We start from the raw sequence: 22808 nt of genomic DNA on the forward strand, positions 1-22808 counted from the left end.
AGTTCAGCCCCAATTTTGTGGCAGAGTCCAGGTGCTTTAGCATGAGAAGCTTTCCTGACTCATTTTATTCAGGAGTTGGAATGCAGCTGTTATTCCAGATGCATGTGAAAAGGGGCTGAACATAAAGAAACACTGTCTCTAGGAGACCAGCAACTACAGTGCAGGGCTTCTTAAACTAGATCAGGTCGAAAATTTCAGTAGGGTAAGAAAGACACAGAAAAGGTATGTCAGTGCTGAGCTGGTGAGAACGACAAAAGAGAGACCGGGAAAAGAAAGAAATAAGAAAATTAAAGGGGTAGTAAGTAATAAAACTCTAACGGGAAAGACTGCTGTTTTCTAGTTCTAGATAGCAGTACGCAGGTAGCACTAAACACCGGATGAGAACGAGACACCTAGAAAAACAGAAACTGCTCGCGGGGTCAAATAACGGGAAGAGCACAGTCAGTGAGTGGACGGCCGGCTGTCTACGGCAGCACACAAAGGATGCGAAATGTTCGATCACCAGCGACCAGTACAGACACAGTTCAATCAAGGAAGTGAAAAGCCGGCAAAGTAGGGTATTGTGTTGAAAAAAATGTCCCAAGTCAGCCAGTTCCTCATAGACTGAGCTTTTGGTAGGGGTCAAGAGAAGACATGATAAAATATACTTAATGAATATGTTTAATGAAAATAATGGGGGGAAAAGTCGGGAGAATTTCTTGTTCATCTTAAATAAGTAACTTTTTGGATATATGTGGAATCACCAAATATTTATCACACTTACTAATCTAGAAGTATTGTTTAAACAACTACATTTCAGAAATACCCGTCTCAAGCTACACTCTGGAGTACAAGTGCTCTCAACCAGGAAGCACGTCATCATACGAGCTACCTCTGGAGACAGTTCTCTCTTGTCTTCTCCATCTTAAAATTTTTAGACATAGCTCTTTTGAAATCTATGTAAGATGCTGCCACCAGAAATTCTTTCCTTAAATCACAAGAATTCATTTTTATAACATTAGAATGCCTAGTTTTATCACTTGTTCTATAGGTATTTATTCATATCTGCACAGCAAAAGTCCCATAAACTCTTTGCCTTTTTTTTTTTGCAAATAACGTTTTATCGGAACAAAGCCACACCCAACTGTTTGCATATTGCCTACTGATGCTTTAGCACTGCAAAGGCAGAGCTGAACACTTGGCAACACAGACCAGATGGGTTTCAAAGTGGAAATATTTACTACCTGGGCCCTTCACAGAAACGGTTCTCAGCTCTCGCCTTAAGAGCACCGCTCTTTAAGGTGGACTTTAAAAGGTCACTTCCTATGACACCTAACATTTGCAGTGGGAAGGGGGGTCACATTCACCATAATAATTGCTACATTTGTATAAAAAAATTTGATGACTTTTTAATGATTCTGCCATGTGACCTTCATATTGCATTGACTGAGGTTGAGTCAGGCTAATTCATGTGTTCAAGATAAACAAAGTGAGGAAGCACTTAGACTCAAAGCAGAAGGAGACTTCCTTTCTCCTAAGTAGTAATTTTTTTTGGGGGGGATGGGGTGAGGGGAGAACCTGGCAATTTTTTTCAGGCTATTACCACTCTGACCACAAGACTCTACATTAAATAAGCTAGGCCCTCTCTTCAAAAGAGCACTCACATGCTTCCATTAAGAAAAAGGAAAGCAGGTAACACTGCCATCTCTGCTTTCAGTGGCAGCAGGAGGTGCAGAGAGAAGCTGTGTGGAGCACTGGGCTTGCTGTGCAATGCATGTTACCTCACGACACTGCTGTGAAAGAAACAAGACTACAGTTAGATTCTGCATGGCACATAGTAAGCACTGAATGCATCGGCGATCATTCCTGTCGCTGATTTCATTATCATTAACACGGCCTAGTTGTGTCACTTCTCCTGGACTAAGCTACCTTGTTTACAAATGAGGAAGGTGGGTTAGATAGTCCTGAACGTACTTCCTACTATAAAATCCTATGACTTTATTAGAAGAAAATGTCAGAAGTACCGACATTAAGGTCCATGTTCTCAAAGAAAGCATCTTTTAGGATATAGCTGAAAATGTTAAACTTGATGGCACAAGTCCTGAGATTTGTCCAGTGGACGAAGCTGTCAGTGCACATTCTCACTTCATACCCAGCTATGCTGGGAAGAGGTCACCCTGAGCTGATAAAGGCATCCTGTTCACCTCTCCGCAGCAGTGCACGGCCGGGGGGGCACCCTTCCATCTGCAGCACTCAATCACACACCACTGCAGAGGCAGGATTCACGGCTCCGCCAACAGTCCAGTGTTATCCAATATGCATGAAATCAAAGGTTTCATCATTTCCAATGGTCAAAGGCCGGTGAGTGTTAAATCCCAAAGTATCAGGATTAATGAAGGAGTCATTAAAAACCCAGCATTAAATCACTTCTGTAGCCAATGCTGAGAACGATGTCTGTAATACATTACAAGGCTGATTAGAAAGAAACAAGTTCCAATTTAGAAATGAATTACCTGACTCAAACCGCCCCCCCCCAAACTGGTTAGATGGCTATCAGCAATTTTGTTATTACAAGGAAAAAAGAGTGGGGAACATATAAATTATGTCACGAATGGGAAATTATCATTCTAAAATTACAGGAAACAGAATTCAAAGGAGAATAACCTCCTAAAGATGTAACAAGGGAGAGAAGGAAGTCCTGACACCATTGCCAGATTTTACTTGGTTTTCTCCTTTTGTTTGTTTGTTTACTTTTTTTTTAATTGGGGTGTACACAGGCAGGCTGGTAACACCTTATGTCCAGGAAACAAGTTTAATCTAGGGAAGTTTTAGTATAATCACAGTCTGGTTAAGGTCCCACTATCCCTGCTACACCCTAGGAAAAGTGGACTCATTCTTCAGCTCATATTTTTTAGACATGCCATAAATAAAGAAGCACACTTTCCAAAAAAACTACTGGCTATCACCTACCACTTTTCCCGAATTTCTGAATGGGAAAAGTACAGCCCCCGGAGACTTCTACTCACTTTTTAAGGTGATATCCTAGGTCAGTGCACTAGTTAGAAAAACAAATGCCACCAAGTAGATGCTCAGACTCAGAGCATCTCTTACAAGCAAAGATTCTCAACCACATCCTTTCAACACACAAAGCTCATCAATGCAGGACAATGTGTAGAAAATAGTTCCAGTTCAAACAATCCAAACCAAAATAGAAATGCTTCCTGTCCTTGACTCTCCCTTCTTTGCCAACCCACTGTAAGAACAAGATTGACAATCTCTCTCTAAAAACAAGTCTTGAAGAGCAGGTGATCCAGCTCAAATTATCATGTGTTGTAATCAAGGGTGATATTCAAGATGTTTAATACTGTGACACTGGCTGGTTTGTTATACCTGTGTATGCTAGCTGAATCTAGGCCTGATTATAAACAGAAGAGGAGAGGGGAGACAACCACGAGCACCACAAATGGTGTTATATCTACTATAAAGGGGAATCAACATAAAACAGCAAATCACTGAGGATGCTAGTTCGGATTAAAGGCCAAATAATTAGGCTTCAGTCATCAAAATACACATGGTTAATCTCAGATGCATCAGTCTACACCCAAAACACAATAAACTCTAGGGGTTCTTCAATATTTAAATACTGGCCTGAGTCTTTAATATACCCACAACTGGCATTTATTGAGTCTAACAAATGGATATATTATGCTTGAATTTCTTTGGTCACCAAAAGTATTTAAAAAATACAGTTTTGTTTACTTACCAACAACAAAAGTCATTAATACCTTTTACTGTCTAAGAGTTTCTTTTAAGGAGGAAATTTTTAAACAACAATAATACAACAGTTAGCAACCAGACAAAGTCTATGAACTTGAAAATTACAGATAGAGATAAAAGGAATATTAGAAGTATCAATTCAAAGCTCTCTCCAATGTTGTATATTATTATTCCTTCAGGTAAACAATTTAACTCAAGGTCATGTCCAGGGCAATGGGTCCAGTGGGTCAAGTGGTAGTGATCACTCCTGTTTGGGCAAAATCTGATTTTGCAAATCCACAGACATCCTATGGGACCTGGCCCACCACCCACCCATGTGACCTGACCAGAAATCAAACTGGAACCTTTCGGTTACAGGAGGACACCCAATCCACTGAGCCACACCACAAACATTCATACAAATATTTTAAATACGAGGCACCATTACTTTTTTAAGTGCCTCAGATGGGTCTATCACATAGTTTTATGAAAAACTGCCAACACACAAGAGTTCAACTAACATACTATTCTTTTTCAGAATTTAAGGGCCCAAGAATGACCTAATGCAACTTAAGGCCCCCAGAATCATAAATACGTCAAAGAACTTGGCATTCCCTCAAAGGCCAAGAATTGTGGTTAGGGAATACACCAAACTTTGGAATTGGTTCAGAATCAGCAATTCATACCCACTGGTTCTATTTAGGTCATAGAAAGACAAGAAATCGATTGTGGGGGCAACCAGAGAGAAGATGCCTCATCTTTGTCTTTTTAGAATAGAACTGTGAGTTCCACGCTGCATTTTCTAGGCAGCTGTGACGACAGGAGCCCTCTCCAAACTGCAGGCATCACTTGGGGAGGGAAAATTCTCTGCCTCTCAGGAGAATAAGGGACAAACAAGCAAGCTCGTGGCCATTATGACAAAACCAGGCCTACGTATCCAGTTTATTATTAGCCTGACATTAAACACCACTTAAAAACAAAACTACCCGCCCACACAAATACACACCCCAAGACAGAAAATTATATAATGGCATCTGGAATGATCTCCTCTGACAGTAAAAGCAGCACCAGCAAAATCAGAGTGGTATGGCAGAGACCAAAATGGGGGTGGGGTAGCCCTGGAGAGTCATTTTTACATTCTCAATAGTTCATGTAAATGCTTGGTTTAGAGGAACAAGTTCAAAAACATACTCTCAATTCTGGAAAGCTGTCATTCTACTTTGAGAAATTCCAAGCCACTATTAACTGGAAGAATAACTCCATATACTTTTACCAAGCTCATTATTCTAGATAAGGAAGAAGGAAACTGTTTAGACACATGTTGCTTCTTCGAGTAGAAGCTCAAGTAAGTTTTCTCATACGGGTCAGAGAGGAAAAGGGGGCCCAGTAAGAAGAATTCCACTACCTGTCCCACTATGGGTTTTGAACTACAACCAGCCAGCTGGCACCACAGGAACATAACAAGTCATGTTTTTGTTACCCAGAATCCATTAGCAACTGGACCAAGCCCAATGTCAGTGTGGCTAAGGTCTAGAATGTGGCAGCTGCTTGAGACATTCACTGCATAAACAAAGTATAGAATCTCTGAAGGGGAAACCTCTAGAAATGAGTCTCTACTTAAAAAGCCAAGTTAAAGCCCTGGCTGGTGTAGCTCAGTGGATTGAGCATAGGTCTGTGAACCAGAGGATCACAGTTCAATTCCCAGTCAGGGCACATGCCTGGGTTTCAAGCCAGTTCCCTGCAGGCCAGTTCCCAGCAGGGGACGCACTAGAGGCAACCATACATTGATGTTTCTCTCCCTCTCTCCTTCCCCTCTAAAGATAAATAAATATTTAAAAACAACAACAACAACTAAGTTAAAACATATGCTTTCTGGTGGTCAACATTTGTTCCTAAGAATTAGAAGCCATACTATTTTTCACTCAATTATTCTGAGCTCATACATAAACAACAAATGAGCCCAATGAAGAGGCTGAAGGTTTTGATATTTCTTTTTCTCCCCTACCCTTTGTGTAATTTTTACTCAATGGTCAGCTCTCATGCTAAGTGACATGAAGAAAAAGTTTAAGAGGGAGGTTTTTAAGAAAGTCATAACAAGAATAAATGATTTGCACAGTTGCTCTTCATGTTTTCTTTTAAAGGTGATTTGCAATCAATGTCAAAATAAATATTTTTTTGGAAGGAGGAGGGATGGTGTAAGAACTATAGTATAATTGCCCTTGCTACTGAACTGATATGTAATGGTCTATAAATCACAATTTTTACACACTAGAAGCTCACATTATGGCAACAGCCTGCTGAAGCACAGCAATATGTAAGCATATGCATCAGAAAGTTGTAAGGCTCCATGTAAAACCCACACTGGAAATCTGACGGAAGACGGTCCCAAGTTTCCTTTACCATTTATGAAGCTCGTGCTATTGGACATCTCTGCATTCTTCTATGTGTACTGACCTCCAAGTTCCACTTGTTATAAATATAATTTTACTGATGGCACAAAAGTTCACAAAGACATCACAGCAGAAAGGGTCATTCCGTAAGTTCCACAGAACAGGACTTTCAGTAAGACTTTACGGCGGGGCTAGAGAAGAGCACTTCCTGAAACACCAGTAGCCCTCTGCCTTTTCTTCGCTTCAGCTACACTGATGCAAGGGAGAGAGTAGAGACTGCTAGCTAGAGCACATATATCCATGCAGGTTGCCTGCTACACACCATTTAGTTTTAAAGATATTATTCAATATATTGCTTTCATTGAGGGATAAACTGTGTGCCTATTCAATGGTAAGTGTGTGTTAAACTTCTTGAAACATTCAAAATTATTCATGAAAATCTATCACTTCTGCCTTTATACAAGCACTTATCAATCATTACTATGTTAAGTTAATAGAGTATACATTCAATATTTAGTGGGAAAATGGATGCAATTTAGCCATCATGACACTTTAGAAAGTGAGAAAAGAGATAAATCCAAACCAAAGTGCCTGCTGTGGAAGAGTAAGAATAAACTACTACCACAAAAGCTAAGCCATAATAATCCAAGGGGACAATTCTGTTTTGTTTTTTATTTAACCTTAGGACATTTCCTATATTTCATTTAAGCTGATACTTAGAACATTCAGTAAGGTAGCAGTATTATCAGTGAATGAACTTGGCCAGGGGCTAGTAAGAAAAATAAGATACTGGAATATAACAATATTCAAGAAAAATACTTACAAAAGGAAAAAAGTATGAGCAAAAAGATGTAGTTGGAGATGTTGGCGAGAGGACAAAGGACAGAAGAGACCACCAGATCCGAAATCTGGTCAAAGGTGACCAGTTCCATGCAAAGATGCAGGGCTGATTTCAGTACCTGACTGATATGTCTTAGTGACTATGTGAAACATTTAAGATTGCATTAGCACATTTTAACTTTACAACAGCCCTATGAGAAATGAGATTATTATTTCATACACAAGAAAAGACAAAGGCTCAAGATTACATAGCTATATAGGAGTAGAACTGAGGCTTTACCTGTTCTACTGCTTGTTCCAAAACCTACTTCAAAAAAACATCCACAGAATCTTAATAACCAACTTGCTTTAGACTTCATCTCAACTGTATGCCAAATGGTCAAAGTTTCCCCATTCCTAAGATCTTAAAAAATGACCAGCACTCAAAAGGAGTACCTCTCAAATAATAGCTATTATATTACTATAAATTAATATGGGTAGTTGTACCCTATTTCCTAAACCTCTGAAAAATTTTAACTCACTCAGTATGAACTGGAGCAAATTCCTGTTAAGGAGCATCACAACTGGGAAATACAAAAATCTATAAAAACCCCACTCCTCTTTCTTTACCACTTTGTACTGTGCTTGCTACAGGAACTGCAGAGAGAAAAGGGCTGAGAAATGGCATATAAAAGATGAAGAATTTTTGCTTATTGGTAACCATGTCAAATGTCTCCTTTCCTTATCACATCAACTGCACTATCCAAAGGAATAAAGAAAAAATGCTCAAGGGAGGTCAGAGTGGCAGACTGAGAACTTATGTCCACATGACATCCTTTACAAGGTCCCACTGAAATGACAGAAAAGACAGATAGGGACAAGAATAATGCCCTAATGGTGTTAAAAACAAGAAAGTGTGTTAACAGCATATCAGAAAGTTTGCACAAATCCTGAAAGACAGAGAGCAGATGGTATGAGATGGGTGGAGAACTGGGGGCACCTGAAGGACATTAATGGACAAATATGAAGCACCGCAGTGAGTAGGCTTTAGGGACATCATCTGAGCAATTGATCAGGAACACCATTCATAAGAACTGGGCTAGCCAGCCTCTTCCTAGTCCCTATGATGCCCACAGAGGTGTTAAGAGGGTTTTTAACTCTTGGCAAAAACAACAACCCACCAAAACAACAACAACAAAAATACCAACCCATGAAAAACAGAATAACACAAGGCCCTGGCCAGGTTACTCAGTTGGTTAGAGCACTCTTCTGATACCTCAAGGTTGTGGGTTCTATCCCTGGTCAGAGCACATACAAGAAACAACCACTGAATGCGTAAGGAAGTAAAACAACAAGTCAACTTTTAAAAAATCTGAGGCATGAAAAGGCGCCCTTTTTAAAAAATTAAAAACAAAAACACTCTACCAGCAGTACAGACATTTCTTCAATTAAATACCTTTTTTAAAAAGATTTTATTTATTCACTTGTAGAGAGAGGGGAAGAGAAGGAGAGAAATACCAATGTGCAGTTGCCTCAGTTGCCTCTCATGAGCCCCATACTGGGGACCTGGTCTGCAACCCAGGCATGTGCCCTGACTAGGAATCAAACTGGTGACCCTTTGGTTCACAGCCTGTGCTCAATCCACTGAGCTACGCCAGCCAGGGCGATTTTAAATACCTTTTATATGTGTTCCTGACATTGCAAAAAACCACCAAAACCCCTAAACAAACAGGGTTTGAAAGAAAGAGCAGGGTCATTGGTAGACCACTTAAACCCTATGAAATTTTCTAACCTAAACGCCAACAAAAACCACCTAGGGTCACAGTGAAATCACTACTGGCAGAGTAGTCTTTAACCCTGGGGCTCTCATGCTTCCTTCTCCTTCTAGGTGAGCTAGTGGAGGGCTTTTTTCCCCAGTAGAGACCATTCTAGTCAAGACAGAAAATCTGACCCAGGACTAGCCTTTCCTCACTAATCCAGGTTGAGCACTGGAGGGGTGCCTTCACAGCTTCCCCCACCGTACTTGCAGGCTTTGACACAGCAGAAAGCTCCAGAGCACAGAGCACAGAGCACAGATCACGAAGGTTCCTGAAGCCTCTAAAGCCATCATGACTTAAACTACGGGAAGTTACTACTATATATTTCTAAACTTTACATTTTCAGATTTCTCTTTAAGTCTTTATATATTACTAAAGTTCTCCCTTTAGCTCTTCTTGTTTCAATACTTGAGTGTATTTGGGAATGTCACTTATAGACCAACATGACTTCAACTTTATACCAATGAGATTCCCCAAATTACCAATGTCATATGAGATACTTCAAAGAAACACATGTTACAGAACAGAGGGTAGGTGACTCACATGGGGAGAGACCTTGGATGGAATCTGTAGCCTGAAAGAAAAGCAGAGTATACATCTGATGTACTCAATCGGTACATCACAGACCCTATTTCCTATGCCATCCCAGAGAAACACGCTAAAGCTCTCTACCAGCTGAGGAAAACCCTCTTTGCCTTGACAATTTTAGTCAGATCTAAGATTTGCTTAGATCTTCCCTCTATGTTCCAGGGCAGACACTTTCAGGTACCAGGTATGGAGGGCTGCCTCTGATAACTCCCGTGACCCTTCCATGATAGAGCTGTCTTATGGAAGCACATACGGCAGAGGAACAACCATGCCAACTCCAGCCTGGTCCTCCCTTCATAAATATTGATCAAGGTCCACAAAATACTTGAGAATTTATGAAAGAAAACAAATGAACAAAGAACAATTAGTCATGGGGAAAACATAATTCAATGGAAAAGGGTGGTCTTTATTTTTAAATGATATTCTCAGATATCAGAGAAAATACTATATTCAGAATGCTATTAAAATAGATCACTTAAAGATCAAATAATTTAAATATAAATGCTGAATTTTTAAAAAATGGGCTACAGTAAGAGAATAGTCTCTCTAAATTTTATGAGGACACGAATCATTTTAGTTTTTTAAATACCAATATATTCCTGATGCCTAACACTGTGCAAAGTACATACCACACATTCTATAAATCCTTCATACATGAACTAATGTAAGTAAATGAATGAGGAAGGTGAAAGAGACTAGGAATGCATAAAAATGAATCAATATGCATGGCTGCCCGGCTAAATAAGCAGGAAAATAATGTTGCAGACATCTCCTTGATTGTAGATGAAAAATGCAAAGGAGATCTTTAAAAAAAAATGAGAGGTATGATGTATAAGATACAATATATTGCTAGAATTTCTAGAGTCAGAGGCAAACAGACAGAAAGAAGATAATTCAAGAAGTAACAAAAAACAAATCTCCTTGAATTGAAGACAAGAGTGTTCAGAGTAAATAAGCCAATTGAGTATGTAAACATAAAAAATAAGTAAATAACCACTAAGAAATATTTTAATAAAATTTCAGGAAACCAAACACAAATAGAAAATTTCCACAGACAGAAAAACTTCCATAAACTTTTACAACCCACCCCCCCCAAATCAAGGTTCTTCAACAATGAAAGGCAATCCCACACAAAAAGCCTTAACTTTCTGAGATATAAGTGGCAGATTAAGATGTGCAAAAAAGGAAAATGATAGACATACAGAGAGAGATGCACACAAAGAGAATGAGTTGAACATATCTTGGGGGGTTTAACAACATAGAAGTCTTTTTCTGGAGGTCTGCTCATATCACCACACTTCTGGTCCAACAGTGACACTGTCACAATTGTAACTGCCATGGGGATGAGAGCGGGTTAAATTTTTCAGATCCACTTACAAGCAAAGTTTAAAAGGCAATTATAGTGACAGATAGAGGAGAAATGCAATAAATATAAATTTTGATAATAGAAAAATATAACTTTTTTTTAAAGCAGGAAAAAAGTGCATGTATTGTAATTTCGTAATCTTTTGCTATAAAGTTCATCAGAATCAGAGTAACTGAATATTATGAAGTCTGCTACTGGTAAAAGTAAAATAACAAAATTAGGGGATAAAAGGTATAAGTAATAGTGCAAATATACAAAAATACCAATCTTTAATGTGAGCTAATAAGTAGATACTACCTAGTGCAAAAAGTTTTAAATCTGTAGTGTTAATTTATGAAGTTATAGGGCTAACCATCCAAAAAGGCACAAAGCAAACCCTGTTTAAGAAGTTAGCGTCTGCACCTCTGCCAGGTGAGGCAGGAAGAGAGCAAGCAGTCCATTAGGTTCCGGGAGAACGTGGAGCAAGGGGGAGCCACAGGGCGCTGTCAGGATTCAGAGCTCCATCAACACTGAATGACCCAAGAGCTATAATGGGAAGCGGAAAAGGACAGCTGGGCTCCAGAGGATACTCGGTTGATCATTTCATTTTGTCTACTGAGAGGTTAAGTTACTGGATTATAAATATATATATATAAGACTACCTTTCATTTATATTTTAACCTGTTTCTTGGTGGTAAAGTCTCTAAATGTCCCTAGGAAAACCTAAAAAGAAAAGAACCTTTGTAGACAGTGTTTAAATAAAGTCATTTGTGTTTCTTAAAGCAAAAATCTACATTAACACAGTCCTATGGGCGGCAAAGCCAGTGAATACCCCCAGGACTCTGTGGCCTCAGCAACCAGAGCCAAAAAAATGCTGAGAACTGCAGCCAGGAAAGCCTTACCACTCAGAACCGTTTTTGTTTGCTGCTATTCCCACTGCCTGGTGCATAATAAGTACTCAACAAATATTTACTGGATAAATAAACTGATAAATCTACTGTTATAGCAGACAGCTATAGAAGAAGCAACCTGCCCTTCATCTGAGCCCAGCACCTCACTGAGCCACTCTAGGGCCCACCAAAATCCGAATAGACAGAATTTTTACATTTCAAACAGGGTCTCTAACTGAGATTATTTTGAACATACATTACAAAATGCTCCACCCTTATAATGAGCTCCCCTTATCTGGAGAAAAGCCTCACTTTCCCCCAAGGCTCTCCATGTTACACTAGAAAGGGAGGACACACTGCTCAGCAAAGGATTCTGCTGATCCGTACTATCCAAGGCTTCCATATGAAAAACTTAGTTGAACTTCCATTTAGACATAATAGTAATACAATAATCTGAACCCAAGAGGTCTTTAAAGAAATAAGATATGGCTTTATGGGTAGACAGTCATGAGATATTTGAATAAGAGAGCTCTGTCAGAAACTAAACAGTGTTTCCCTCCCTGACTTCCACCCTGATCCTTAAGAGAAAGCCAAGTTCCTTCTTACAGTGCTTTATGGGACAAGTGTCTTAAAAACGATTACTATACGAGGTCCGTCCAGAAAGTATCCAGTCATGTGATATAAAAAAATAAGAGACTTTTACTGAACAAGATACAAGAAACACCGTACATAAGAAAATGACGCTTCAGTCCCCTTCAAAATAGGTACTTGGGACCTCACACAGTTCCCCCAATTGCCATTGGCTGCTGCATCCTAGTTTCCTGAATTTCATTGATGGTCTGAAATCTCTTCCCTTTCAAAGCTGATTTTAGTTTTGAGCAAAGCCACAGGTTGCAGAGCACCAAATCTGGGCTGCGGAGGGGCTGAGTCACCTGGGTGACCTAATGTTTAAAAAAAAAGCTGCACAAGACGTCATGCATGGTGCGCTGTTATGATCAGGCTGCCAATCACCAGTTACCCATAGCTGAGGCCTGAATCGTCCAAATAGTTTCCGTGGAGGAATGTTCGAGCTTAATGCAGAATCTGATGCAGATTCATTGCTCTACTCAGTTATTTTGAATGCAACAGCCACATAGTACACATGCTCACTCAAGGGTAAGTACTGCCCCCCACTGACTAGTAACAGTGAAGTCATCACTCTTATGCATGTTCATTTCAGTCCACTCTCTTTGGCTGACAGGCTATATTAATGTTCTGCAAATCATTCTCGTTATATTAGCAATGGCTGGACTTTTTCCAGATAGACCTAGGCTTTACATAGCAGGCGACAGGTGCAGTTATTCAATTATTTCCTTCCAAGGTATTCTAAACTAAATGCCAAAGAGGCTTCCAACAGCCTTGAAACAGGGGACAGGAATACCTCTACTATTCAACAGAGCAGAAGTAGTATAACTATATACATCAAGCAGCCTATAACATCCAGAAAACACTCCAAGGTGCCCTTTTTAGAGGTGGGGGTTGGACAGGTGTTTATGATTTAAACAACAGGGGGACAAGGAGGACCTTATTCTGGTGTCTTCTTTTTCCTCCAAAGCAGAAAAGGTTTGGGGGTGGGGGGGGTTAGATGAAATGTAATCAGTAAATCTGGGGAGAAAGGGGTTATTACCACCCAGATTCTACCTCCTGGTTGAGCCACTGACATTAACACTGTCTCCGTACTTCCTCAGAAGCCAATAGAGTACTTTCAGGGCACTGTGGGCCACTCTGGGTAAGAACACTAGGCCAGAAAATAGAGTTTCAAGAGGCCACTTTCTTCCTATGTTCAGCTTAAAACTCAGATATTAGTGTTTTAAGATGTGAAAATTCTACGAGATAGGAGTTTTGGTGTGACAGCGAAAGCACTGAGGCTATGTAACTTGAGACAGAGAAGCTGGGGGTATTCTAGTTAAGGTAAGACCAAACCTCGTGCTTCAATCATTAATACAACAGCTGAGAAAAGAAGTATCACTGCAAACTGGGACCAATGAAAAAGAAAGAAGCAAAAGAAGTCTTATTCCTTATAAGTTTTAATAGTCTTGCTTATATAAATATAATGAAGACAAGCTGTGCTATGAAGAATCCAAAGAGACCCAACAATGTTCATAAAGATGGCTCTGAGTCTGCTGGATGATAACCCTTACAACAAAAAAGAACTAAAATTGCCCGAGCCCAGCAGAGCTTTAACAACAACTCTGCTAGCAAGGCCTTGAACTCAAACTGCCATGAAGGGGAACCGCAGTCAGTGGCTTTGCATGGATCCTGTTGGGGGAGCACAGATGGGCAATGCGGGGAACCAGGAGATTGAAAGTGCTTCAAAAAGCACTGTTACAAAAAACAAATCACCTCTCGGAAAAAATGTGTCCTTGTGCAGAAAATAAGCAGGCATTTTCTAACTGTTCCTAGTCCACAGTTCTATCTCTGTGGCATTCACTTTCCCAGAATGGACCGTGTCTATTGTCCTCTGTTATTGTGAAGCACTTCGCATAATGGGAAGCACTGGGGAAATCTTAGAGACACTGTATCTACTGAGCATGTGACAATTTTCCACGGAGGGAGGTTGGCATGGTGCTAATTATGAATGTGTATGTGTCAGGCTTGACCCTAAATTATACATTTTAGGTGCCCCTTTATAAATGTGAACAAATTTTCTTTTAGCACCCTTCTTTGAAAATGTGATATGCAAGCAGACATGAGCAATCAGTTAATATATTATACAGGTTTGCCAAATTGGAGCTCAATGTAATTGGGATGTCCAGCACAAGTAAAGGTCACCCAGAAAAATTTCACTCCTCAAGAATGCTCTGGCAATAACTAAAGAATGAGATTTTAATCACTGAAGCTAATTACATAGAAAACTAAATCACAAGAAGAGTTATTTAAGTGTCTTAAATACAATAAAAAGTAATTAACAGGAAGAGCCATCTTGACGACTTCATGTCACTTTTGGGCCTAAAAGGATCAGCTCATTCCCAACCTGGGAGCCACAGAATGAGAAACAACTCAAAGTTTGATCTTTTTATATTTTATTGAAACTATTTTGATCAACAGATAACGACTCCTGCCAACTCCACAGTGAAGTTAATAAAAAGGCCCTTAAATCTATTAGAGGAATGATGAACCCTGTTTTGATTCCCCAGAGGGAAAGAGATGGAGAGCGGAAGACTGCCATCCAGAGAGGCCTCCCAGAGATCCTGTGACTCCCTCCCAAAGATTAAGAGAAAAAACAGAAGGATTGGACTGGACTCTGTCCAGGATACAGATAATTCACACACCTGGGCATGTAAAATATATTTTAAAATCTGCTTTGGAATAACCCTGTAAGAATCTCCACCTCATCTGCCTCCTCTTTCTCACCACCCTGGGAATCAGCAGCGGAGAGAAGCTCTTCCAGAGCCAGAGAATCCCAGCTGATCTCTCGAATAACAGGAAAGCCATGAGATGCTATGAAGGCCGATGTGGAAGGGGATAAGCCTGCAGATGATGACAGACACAACCTAGATCGGACTGCTTCTTAGTTCTGCAGCATTTCTATGAGCTTGGACAAAAGCCTGTCTTTGAAAGAGGCAATGCAAAAGAGTTTTACTACAAAAACTCTCCTCACTAACCTCCCCTTAACTGACCTGGACTTTCTATGACTCACTAAACCTACTTGTTGGTGCCAGTTAGAGCGACTGAGGGCCACTGTGACACAACTGTGCACTTCTGTTGCAATCTGTTACACCATTTGTTTCTATCTTCAGATTTATGTACTGGCTGTGTTTGTTATTTTCATTATGTAATTCATTAAATGTTAACATTAATAATTAAAATGAGTACAAAAAGAATGTGTATGAAAACAGTTGAATACTTTAAAAAGGTTAAATAATGAGAAATCGCTTTAAAATGGCTGCAAAATAAGTATCAGCAGGACAACTGTAGAAGAGAGAGGTGTGAATCACCAAGATCCAGGTTCAGTAATTAGTGTTTCCAAGTCCTCGTGCCAAAGAGAACGTTATGCAACACTGTACACTTGACCCATGCTGCCCCTATACCAAAGATTTGAAATACAGGCATATTTCTGTTTAAAATGAAATTAAAATATTTGAAATAAAAAAAATTAAATCCCCCCTCTCTAACCAATGTTTTCTGATAACTAATCTTTAAAGTCAGATGGAATATTTTTAGAGTAACCTTAATTCTGAATATAAGATGAGTATTTTGATATTTTTACTAATAATTCAACTTTTCTACAATATTATTTGGACTTGTTTAAGCATAGAGAATTCAGAAAAAATATAAATGAAAACAAAATCAAGGCAAAAGGAAAATAAAGAGAAGCTATCAGTAAGCCTGGAATATGAAAAGCACACTGATGGGTATACCTTCTAGAAATGCACTCTTTGGCACTCAGCCCCCAATGGTCAAACAAAAGTGAAGAACTGTCGGAAACAAGTTTTTAAATGTTGATCAGGCAAAAGGAACCTGTAAGTCCAAAGAAACAACTAAGTACTCCCTGGTACGCTCAATAAAAGGAGAGTTTGCAATACAGTAAACAAATCATTCACAAATTCACTGAACTCCTACCAAATAAATGCTGAATGAGACCACAACAGGGAATAAAAGAGACAAAAATCACTATCTTCAGGAAGCTTGCTGTTCAGCGAGAGCTGGTCCCAACAATATCACTAAGTCCTGTATTTCTTCCAATTGCAGCTGAGTAGTTTACTCCAAAGTCTAGCTTTGTAGAAACAATTCTAAGAGGGAACTTTATGGCTCACAGGGAGCTTGCCAGGCTGGTCTAATTCAAGGTAAATACTTTGGTAAATCATAACGAAAATATTATTTCTTACAATCTAACAACAACAACCAGGAAAGAGAAGGTCCAGGTTATCATCCGTGGCAGGAATCTGAAGTACAGATACACGCCGTTGCTATTAAGACCAATCAACTATGGTAACTGACCAAACTGATTAAAAGACTGGCATCTTCTTCCCAACAATCTAACCACAACATTGGCTGGAACTGAGTCACCTGAACCTCTGCAGAAAGGCAGGCTACTCTGAAGGAGGTGTCTCGGTCAAAGCCAGGATCAATGCAGTGGAAACCTTAAGGTTTCATTGCACGGGCATGGCCGGAACACCCTACACTGGAAAGAAATTTAAATCAGCTGTCTCCAAAATTGCCTTTAAAAAAATCCCCATAGAACACTCTTGGAAAAGAAAAAAAGGAACAACAAAAAGGACACCCCCAGAATATCTGATTTTTAAAAGATTTTAATTTATTTATCTTTAGAGGGGAAGGGAAGGAGAGAGGGAGGCAAATATCAATGTATGGTTGCCTCTTGTGTGTCCCCCACTGGGAACTCACCTGCAACCCAGGCATGTGCCCTGACTGGGAATCAAACCGCGATCCTTTGGTTCGCAGGCCCGTGCTCAATCCACTGAGCTACACCAGCCAGGGCAGAATATCTGATTTTAAGCAGATAAAAGCATGCCTCAGTGGTACCTAAGTAAAAACTAACCCACTCTAAAAGATTGTTTAGATAAACAGGAGTGAAAGCCATCTGCCAAAAATAAAGATGTGCATTTTTACAGTAGTGATATTGCTTTTACCAGTAATTAGATAGGAGGAGCAGTTATCTACTGAAAGGATGGTCTGTGACAGTAAAAATTTTAATATAGGGAATAATAACTTTCCAGCTCTCATAGTACAGAAGCTTGCATCAAGTTCCTGAGTGGTGATGAATTAATAATAAACACTGCAAGTTATACAGATAATGACCAAAATATTTCAAACATTCTCCCATTTCAAAATTAGCTGATTTGTCAAGAAGCTGCTTCTAACAAAACATGATACCTGTGATGGTGTTAAGGTAAGGACATCGAACGTCTATATTAAGTTCCTCTCCACCAAAATGAAGTCTGTGATTTGTTATAGGAGAGGTAACAGTGCCTAAAGATAGTTATCTCCAAATATGATGATATGAATGAAGGGAAAAGGTTCCCATCTGGTAGGAGAGCTTCTGGAAGGTACATTTGCTCCAAGATCCCCTTTCCTTTCAGCACCCTGGGACTTAGAGATGTTTCTCCTAATGGGCTTCCCGGTACTTTCAATGAGACGATCCTCATTTTGATGAGAGACCTATTCTTTTCTTCCCTTCCATCTTGCCCCCTTAAAAGAGAAGAGAACTACCAGCTTGGAATCAACATTTAAGTTTGTTAAATAGAGAAGGAAACAATTATCATGCTGGTAGGGTTTATGCAGAGTAAGAATTGCTACTGGGGACTGACTGTTTTAATATTTATTGTGGAAGCATGGCTCAGCAGGCTGCCTCCCTCCCCCATCAGATGCTGCCCTTGAAAGAATATTCATCAATCAAGCCTTCAAGAGACTTTGGAATATAACCGGGAGACAGCCAGCACAGTAAAAGAGAAAGACCCTGTCATCTACTGATTACACACATCTACACAAAGAAAATGTCCAATTAACCTCTCTTCTTCTTCCCTCTTTTTCTTTTGGGGAGTCGGGGAAGGGGGGGAGTCTATAACCGAACTTCCTAAACTAATATGCAGAAAATCTTTCTAACTACTTTTGGATAGTACCTAGGGCCTGAATGACACTCAATAAATGGCATTATTAATAGTAATAATGTGTGCTACATAGTGCCAGGTACACGGAGTCCAAGAAATCTTAAATAACAATAATAATGAAGTACATGATTAGCTGGTGAGTGATTATAAAGTACTGTGCAAACACAAAGTGCTACGCAGGCACATAATAATCATAAATCATTGTGTTAAACAACAGCAACAGAAAGCAAATCAGGGTGAAAGGAAGGAGAGACGTGAACGAGGAGAGAACCCTTAGTTACAGCTGAGCACTCACATTCCTCCGATGGTGACAGTGGCACAGGTACGCTCTGAAAAGGCAGGCACCGTCTCTGTGGCTGGGCTGGCTGGCCTGATGTAGTCCACAGTCACATTGACCTGAACATAAAAAATCAAGGAAGTTAAGGTTGGGAGTCTGCAACACAGCTCACTAGTAGAAACTCACGTTGGCACAATTATGAAGTTTTACCTCATTTACACTTTGATTTTCTAATAATTTAAGAAACAACAACTGAAAGACAACTGAGCCACACACTCATCAAAAATATTTACAGAAAAGCTGTAGCTGATAGAGGACTATTATCCAAAATATACCCCAAACTCTTAAATGTCAACCATGAGAAAATGAACAACTCAATTTAAAAATGGGCAAAATACCTGGACATCTCACCAAAAGACTTAGAGATGGCAAATAAGTACATGTAAAGATGTTCTGCTTGCCCTGGCTGGTGTGGTGGAGTGAACTGAGTGCTGGCCTGTGAACCAAAGGGTCGCTGGTTCGATTTCCAGTCAGGGTACATGCCTGGGTTGCAGGCCACGTTCCCTGGGGTGTGCAAGAGGCAACCACACATTGATGTTTCTCTCCCTCTCTTTCTCCCTCCCTTCACTTCTCCTTAAAAATAAATAAAATCTAAAAAAAAAAAAAAAAAAAAAAAAAAAAGATGTTCCACGATGTATGTCATTGGGGAAATGCAAATTTAAACAACTGAGCTACCACTACAGGCCAATTAGAATAGCCAAACCCAGAAAACACTGACAACAACAAATGCTGGTGAGGATATGGAATAGGAATTCTCCTTCCTTTTTAGTGGGAATGCAAAATAGGACCCACTGTGAGACACAGTTTGGGGGTATCGTACAAAACTAAACATACTTTACCATACATTCCAAAAGCAGAAAACTTACACAAAAATTTGCACAAAGTTGTTTATAGTAAGCTTTATATAAAATTGCCAAAACTTGGAAGCAACCAACACGTCCTTCGGTAGTTGGATAAACTGTGGTTCATGAAGTCAAAGAAATGCTATTCAGTGCTAAAAAAAATGAGCTATGAAACCATGAAAAGACAAGAAGGAAGTAAATATTACTAAAGGAAAGAAGCCAATCAAAAAAAGCTGCATATGATATCATTTCACTGTGACATTCTGGAAAAGGCAAAACTACGAAAAAGTAAAAAGATCAGTTGTTGCCAGGGGCTAGGGGAACAGCACAGGGACGAACAGGCACAGCAGCAGATTTTTTACAGCAGTGAAACTACTCTGTATGATGCCGTGATGAGGGATCCACGCCACTGCACATTCACCCAAACCCACAGAAAGCACAGCATCAACAGTGTGCACCAAAGTAATAACCTGTGGACTCTGGATGATGATGCGTCAGTGCCGGTTCAGATAGGTTGTAAGAAATGTACCACTGGTGGGGGGTCGTGACAGTCTCAGGTGGGGCTTGGGGGAGGACAGGAACTCAGTACTTTCTGCTCAATTTTGCTGTGAACCTTAAAAAATGGTGACTGATACCAAAAGAGAGGCAAATGGCTAAACATTTAAGGCCCCTAAGAAATCTTGCTGGTCAGAGAAGAGATTTGGAGTGTCCCTGAAGGCCCCCTTTGTATTAGAGTAAAGCAGTTCTTTAACCTTCAAACCTCTCTAAAGTCATATTTTAAAAAATATGAAATGCCTCTACAGAAAAACTGCATGTAATTTCAATCTACCATGAATTCGCGAGGCCAAGTTAAGAACTGTCAGGAAGAATAAGTAAGATGACCAACACAAAGATGCGTGGGACTGGTTTCACAGTTTTGTGAATCAAAACGTATGGCTAACTACACCTAATACCAAAACAACAAGATTAGAATGGACCAGAAGGACCTTTACATGTTAAGAAAGAGTATGTGCCCTGGCTGGTGTAGCTCAGTGGACTTGAGCATGGGCTGTGAATGAAAGAGTCACTAGTTCGATTCCTAGTCAGGGCACATGCCTGGGTTGCGGGCCAGGTCCCCAGTGGGGGCCATGTGAGAGGCAACCATACACTGATGTTTCTCTCCCTCTCTTCCTCTCTCTCTAAAAATAATAAATAAGTAAAATCTTTAAAAAAAGGAAAGAATATGTATACAAATAGGATAGAAAGTAAGGACCCTAAAACAGGAAAGCTGGTTAATCCTAGTTTATACTAAATATATAGATTATAGACATACTGGGCAAGGCTTTTTCTTTATGAAATCTTTTAAGATAAACATATTTGTTGAAAGAAATAAATATGTAATAACCTTCAGCAAACATACGAGGTCCATTTTATAATTAAGGTATATGCTTGGTTTGGGTCATGGCCAAGGTTTCAGATCTGTACCAAAGAGACACACTGGGTCAAGCAGCCTGAAGCCAGCCCCACAGCCTGAAAGCCCAGAATCCTGTTTTCTAAACATGTCTTTAGTTCCCAACGGATCAGCTTAAAGACAGCCTACAGCACAAGCATCAAGTTCAACCACACTGCTAGTGGGCACCATTAAAATCCTTTCAAACTGTTCTTCAGAAACTCATTTTTAAAATGAATATGGAAATTTTGAAAAGGACAGCTGCCTCAAAATTCCAACTATTAGATCACTCAATTACTTGAACACTCCATCTGATGACCTATTTTAAAATTGATTTTTAGAGAAGAGTTGGGAGGAGAGAGAGGCACACACATCAATTTATTTTTCCATTTATTTATGCATTCACTGGTTGCTTTTTGTATGTGCCCTAACCGGGGATCAAAACTACAACCTTGGTGTTTTGGGACAATGCTCTAACCAAATGAGCTACCCGGCCATCTAATCATGTTTTAAAAGCAACAAGGAGCTATGCTAGCGAGAAAGCCAACTAAGAGCCAAAGGTAAAAAGTACTGTCATGATACAATAACACAGAAAAGAAGACAACATGAAGAATGACTTCTACAATCAGGTGTCTGAACTGAAAGTACGGCTCCATCTTATCAGTTTGTCTAAAGCTAAGGAGATGGGTACGTGTGAGGAACATGACCAGAATGGGGTGGGGCTAAGGCTGAACAACTTGCACCTCCGACAAAAAGGTTTCAGTAGTTTCCCTGTGTGGAGCCAGCCAGAGGTAGAGGAAGAAGCAGGAGGTCTACACACAAAGACTCAAATCCTGCAGAGGGGAGAAGGTCTCTCTGCATCTACATTGATACACCTGACTCTCCTCTGGCAAAGCCCTACAACAGATCTACAGAAGCAGGAAGAGGGCCAGGAGCACACTTGGATATCTTCTGAAGTCATGGCAAAATCACACAGGAGTGTACAGAAGCTAAAGCTCAAGGGTGCCCACACCACGGAATGTGAAGTAACTCAGGGCCACAGTTCGAAGGGGCACAATCATAGTGTATGGTCCAATTTGGGGTATTTGGTGGGAAGTCAAAGAATATATGGAGATAAGTAAGGAGGTCCATATATCTTTTCACTTCATCCATCTAACAAGGTCAAGCCTTCAATTCTATTACCACAGGAAAGAAATACATCCCTGCTGAATAACCAACTAAGTGAACCTTGAAAGTTACCTTGCACCTGTCCATGCCAAGCCCCCTCCTCAGCAGACAGGAGTAAACAGCAGCTCTTTTGTGCCAAATACAGGCCACAAAGTCACATTGGCTCTCTACTCAGAAGGAATGCCAATTTATCAAGAAGGCCACTTGAATGGTAGCCGTGGTGGTGGTGGTGGTGGTGGTGAGCACAGAGGAGGGGAGCGATGGTGGAGGGTAACGATAATAAACAAAAATGAACACTGAACATTTCATTTCCCTCCAGAAGGCCAAAAGACATGATGCCCCCAAAAATGACTCTCAGGGAGATCAATGGGAAGAGAGAAGAAAAAAGTATTTAATCTTCAATAAACAAAAGAACCAAAAACTACATTTACCTGCCAACTACTTTTTTCCTATATCTAGAGAAAGAGAACTGAAAATAAGTAGAAAATTAAAGAGCTCACTGGGGAGGCATCATTATTAAAGAAAATCTCACATACAAATGAGGCCCTGAGAATAACCCAGAGCCAAGACATACACCTGCAGGCAGCTATGACAAATCAGGAATTAAAGTCAACGTGTAACTAGCATTTACGTCCCTCTCCTGTGGATTCTGAGATCTGCCTCCCTACCTTGGAGTTTTTCATCCTGAGGTACTCACCACTGGCTTGTCACTCACTTGGAGAAAGAAAAACCCACACAGTTTAAACAGTTTCAACTAAAACAACTGCAAATATTAGCAACATCGTTGTCTGAATAAATGATAACCTGAATTTTGTGGCTGTGGGTAAGTACATAAGCGATG

The 22808-nt window shown here is 40.0% G+C and overlaps 1 protein-coding gene across 1 annotated transcript in view; it reads right to left on the reverse strand.

Moving 5' to 3' along the window:
* The window catches only part of SND1 (staphylococcal nuclease and tudor domain containing 1), a 431795-nt gene that overhangs the window by 216113 nt on the left and 192874 nt on the right, over positions 1 to 22808 (reverse strand). Inside the window, exon 12 of the mRNA XM_037167720.2 lies at positions 18488 to 18588. Coding sequence (XP_037023615.2) covers positions 18488 to 18588 — 101 coding nt within the window. The remainder of the gene's footprint in view (positions 1 to 18487; positions 18589 to 22808) is intronic.

This window comes from Artibeus jamaicensis, unplaced genomic scaffold (genome assembly GCF_021234435.1).
Source record: "Artibeus jamaicensis isolate MK-2021 breed Jamaican fruit bat unplaced genomic scaffold, CSHL_Jam_final scaffold_3307, whole genome shotgun sequence".
In the NCBI taxonomy this organism is placed as follows: Eukaryota; Metazoa; Chordata; class Mammalia; order Chiroptera; family Phyllostomidae; genus Artibeus; species Artibeus jamaicensis.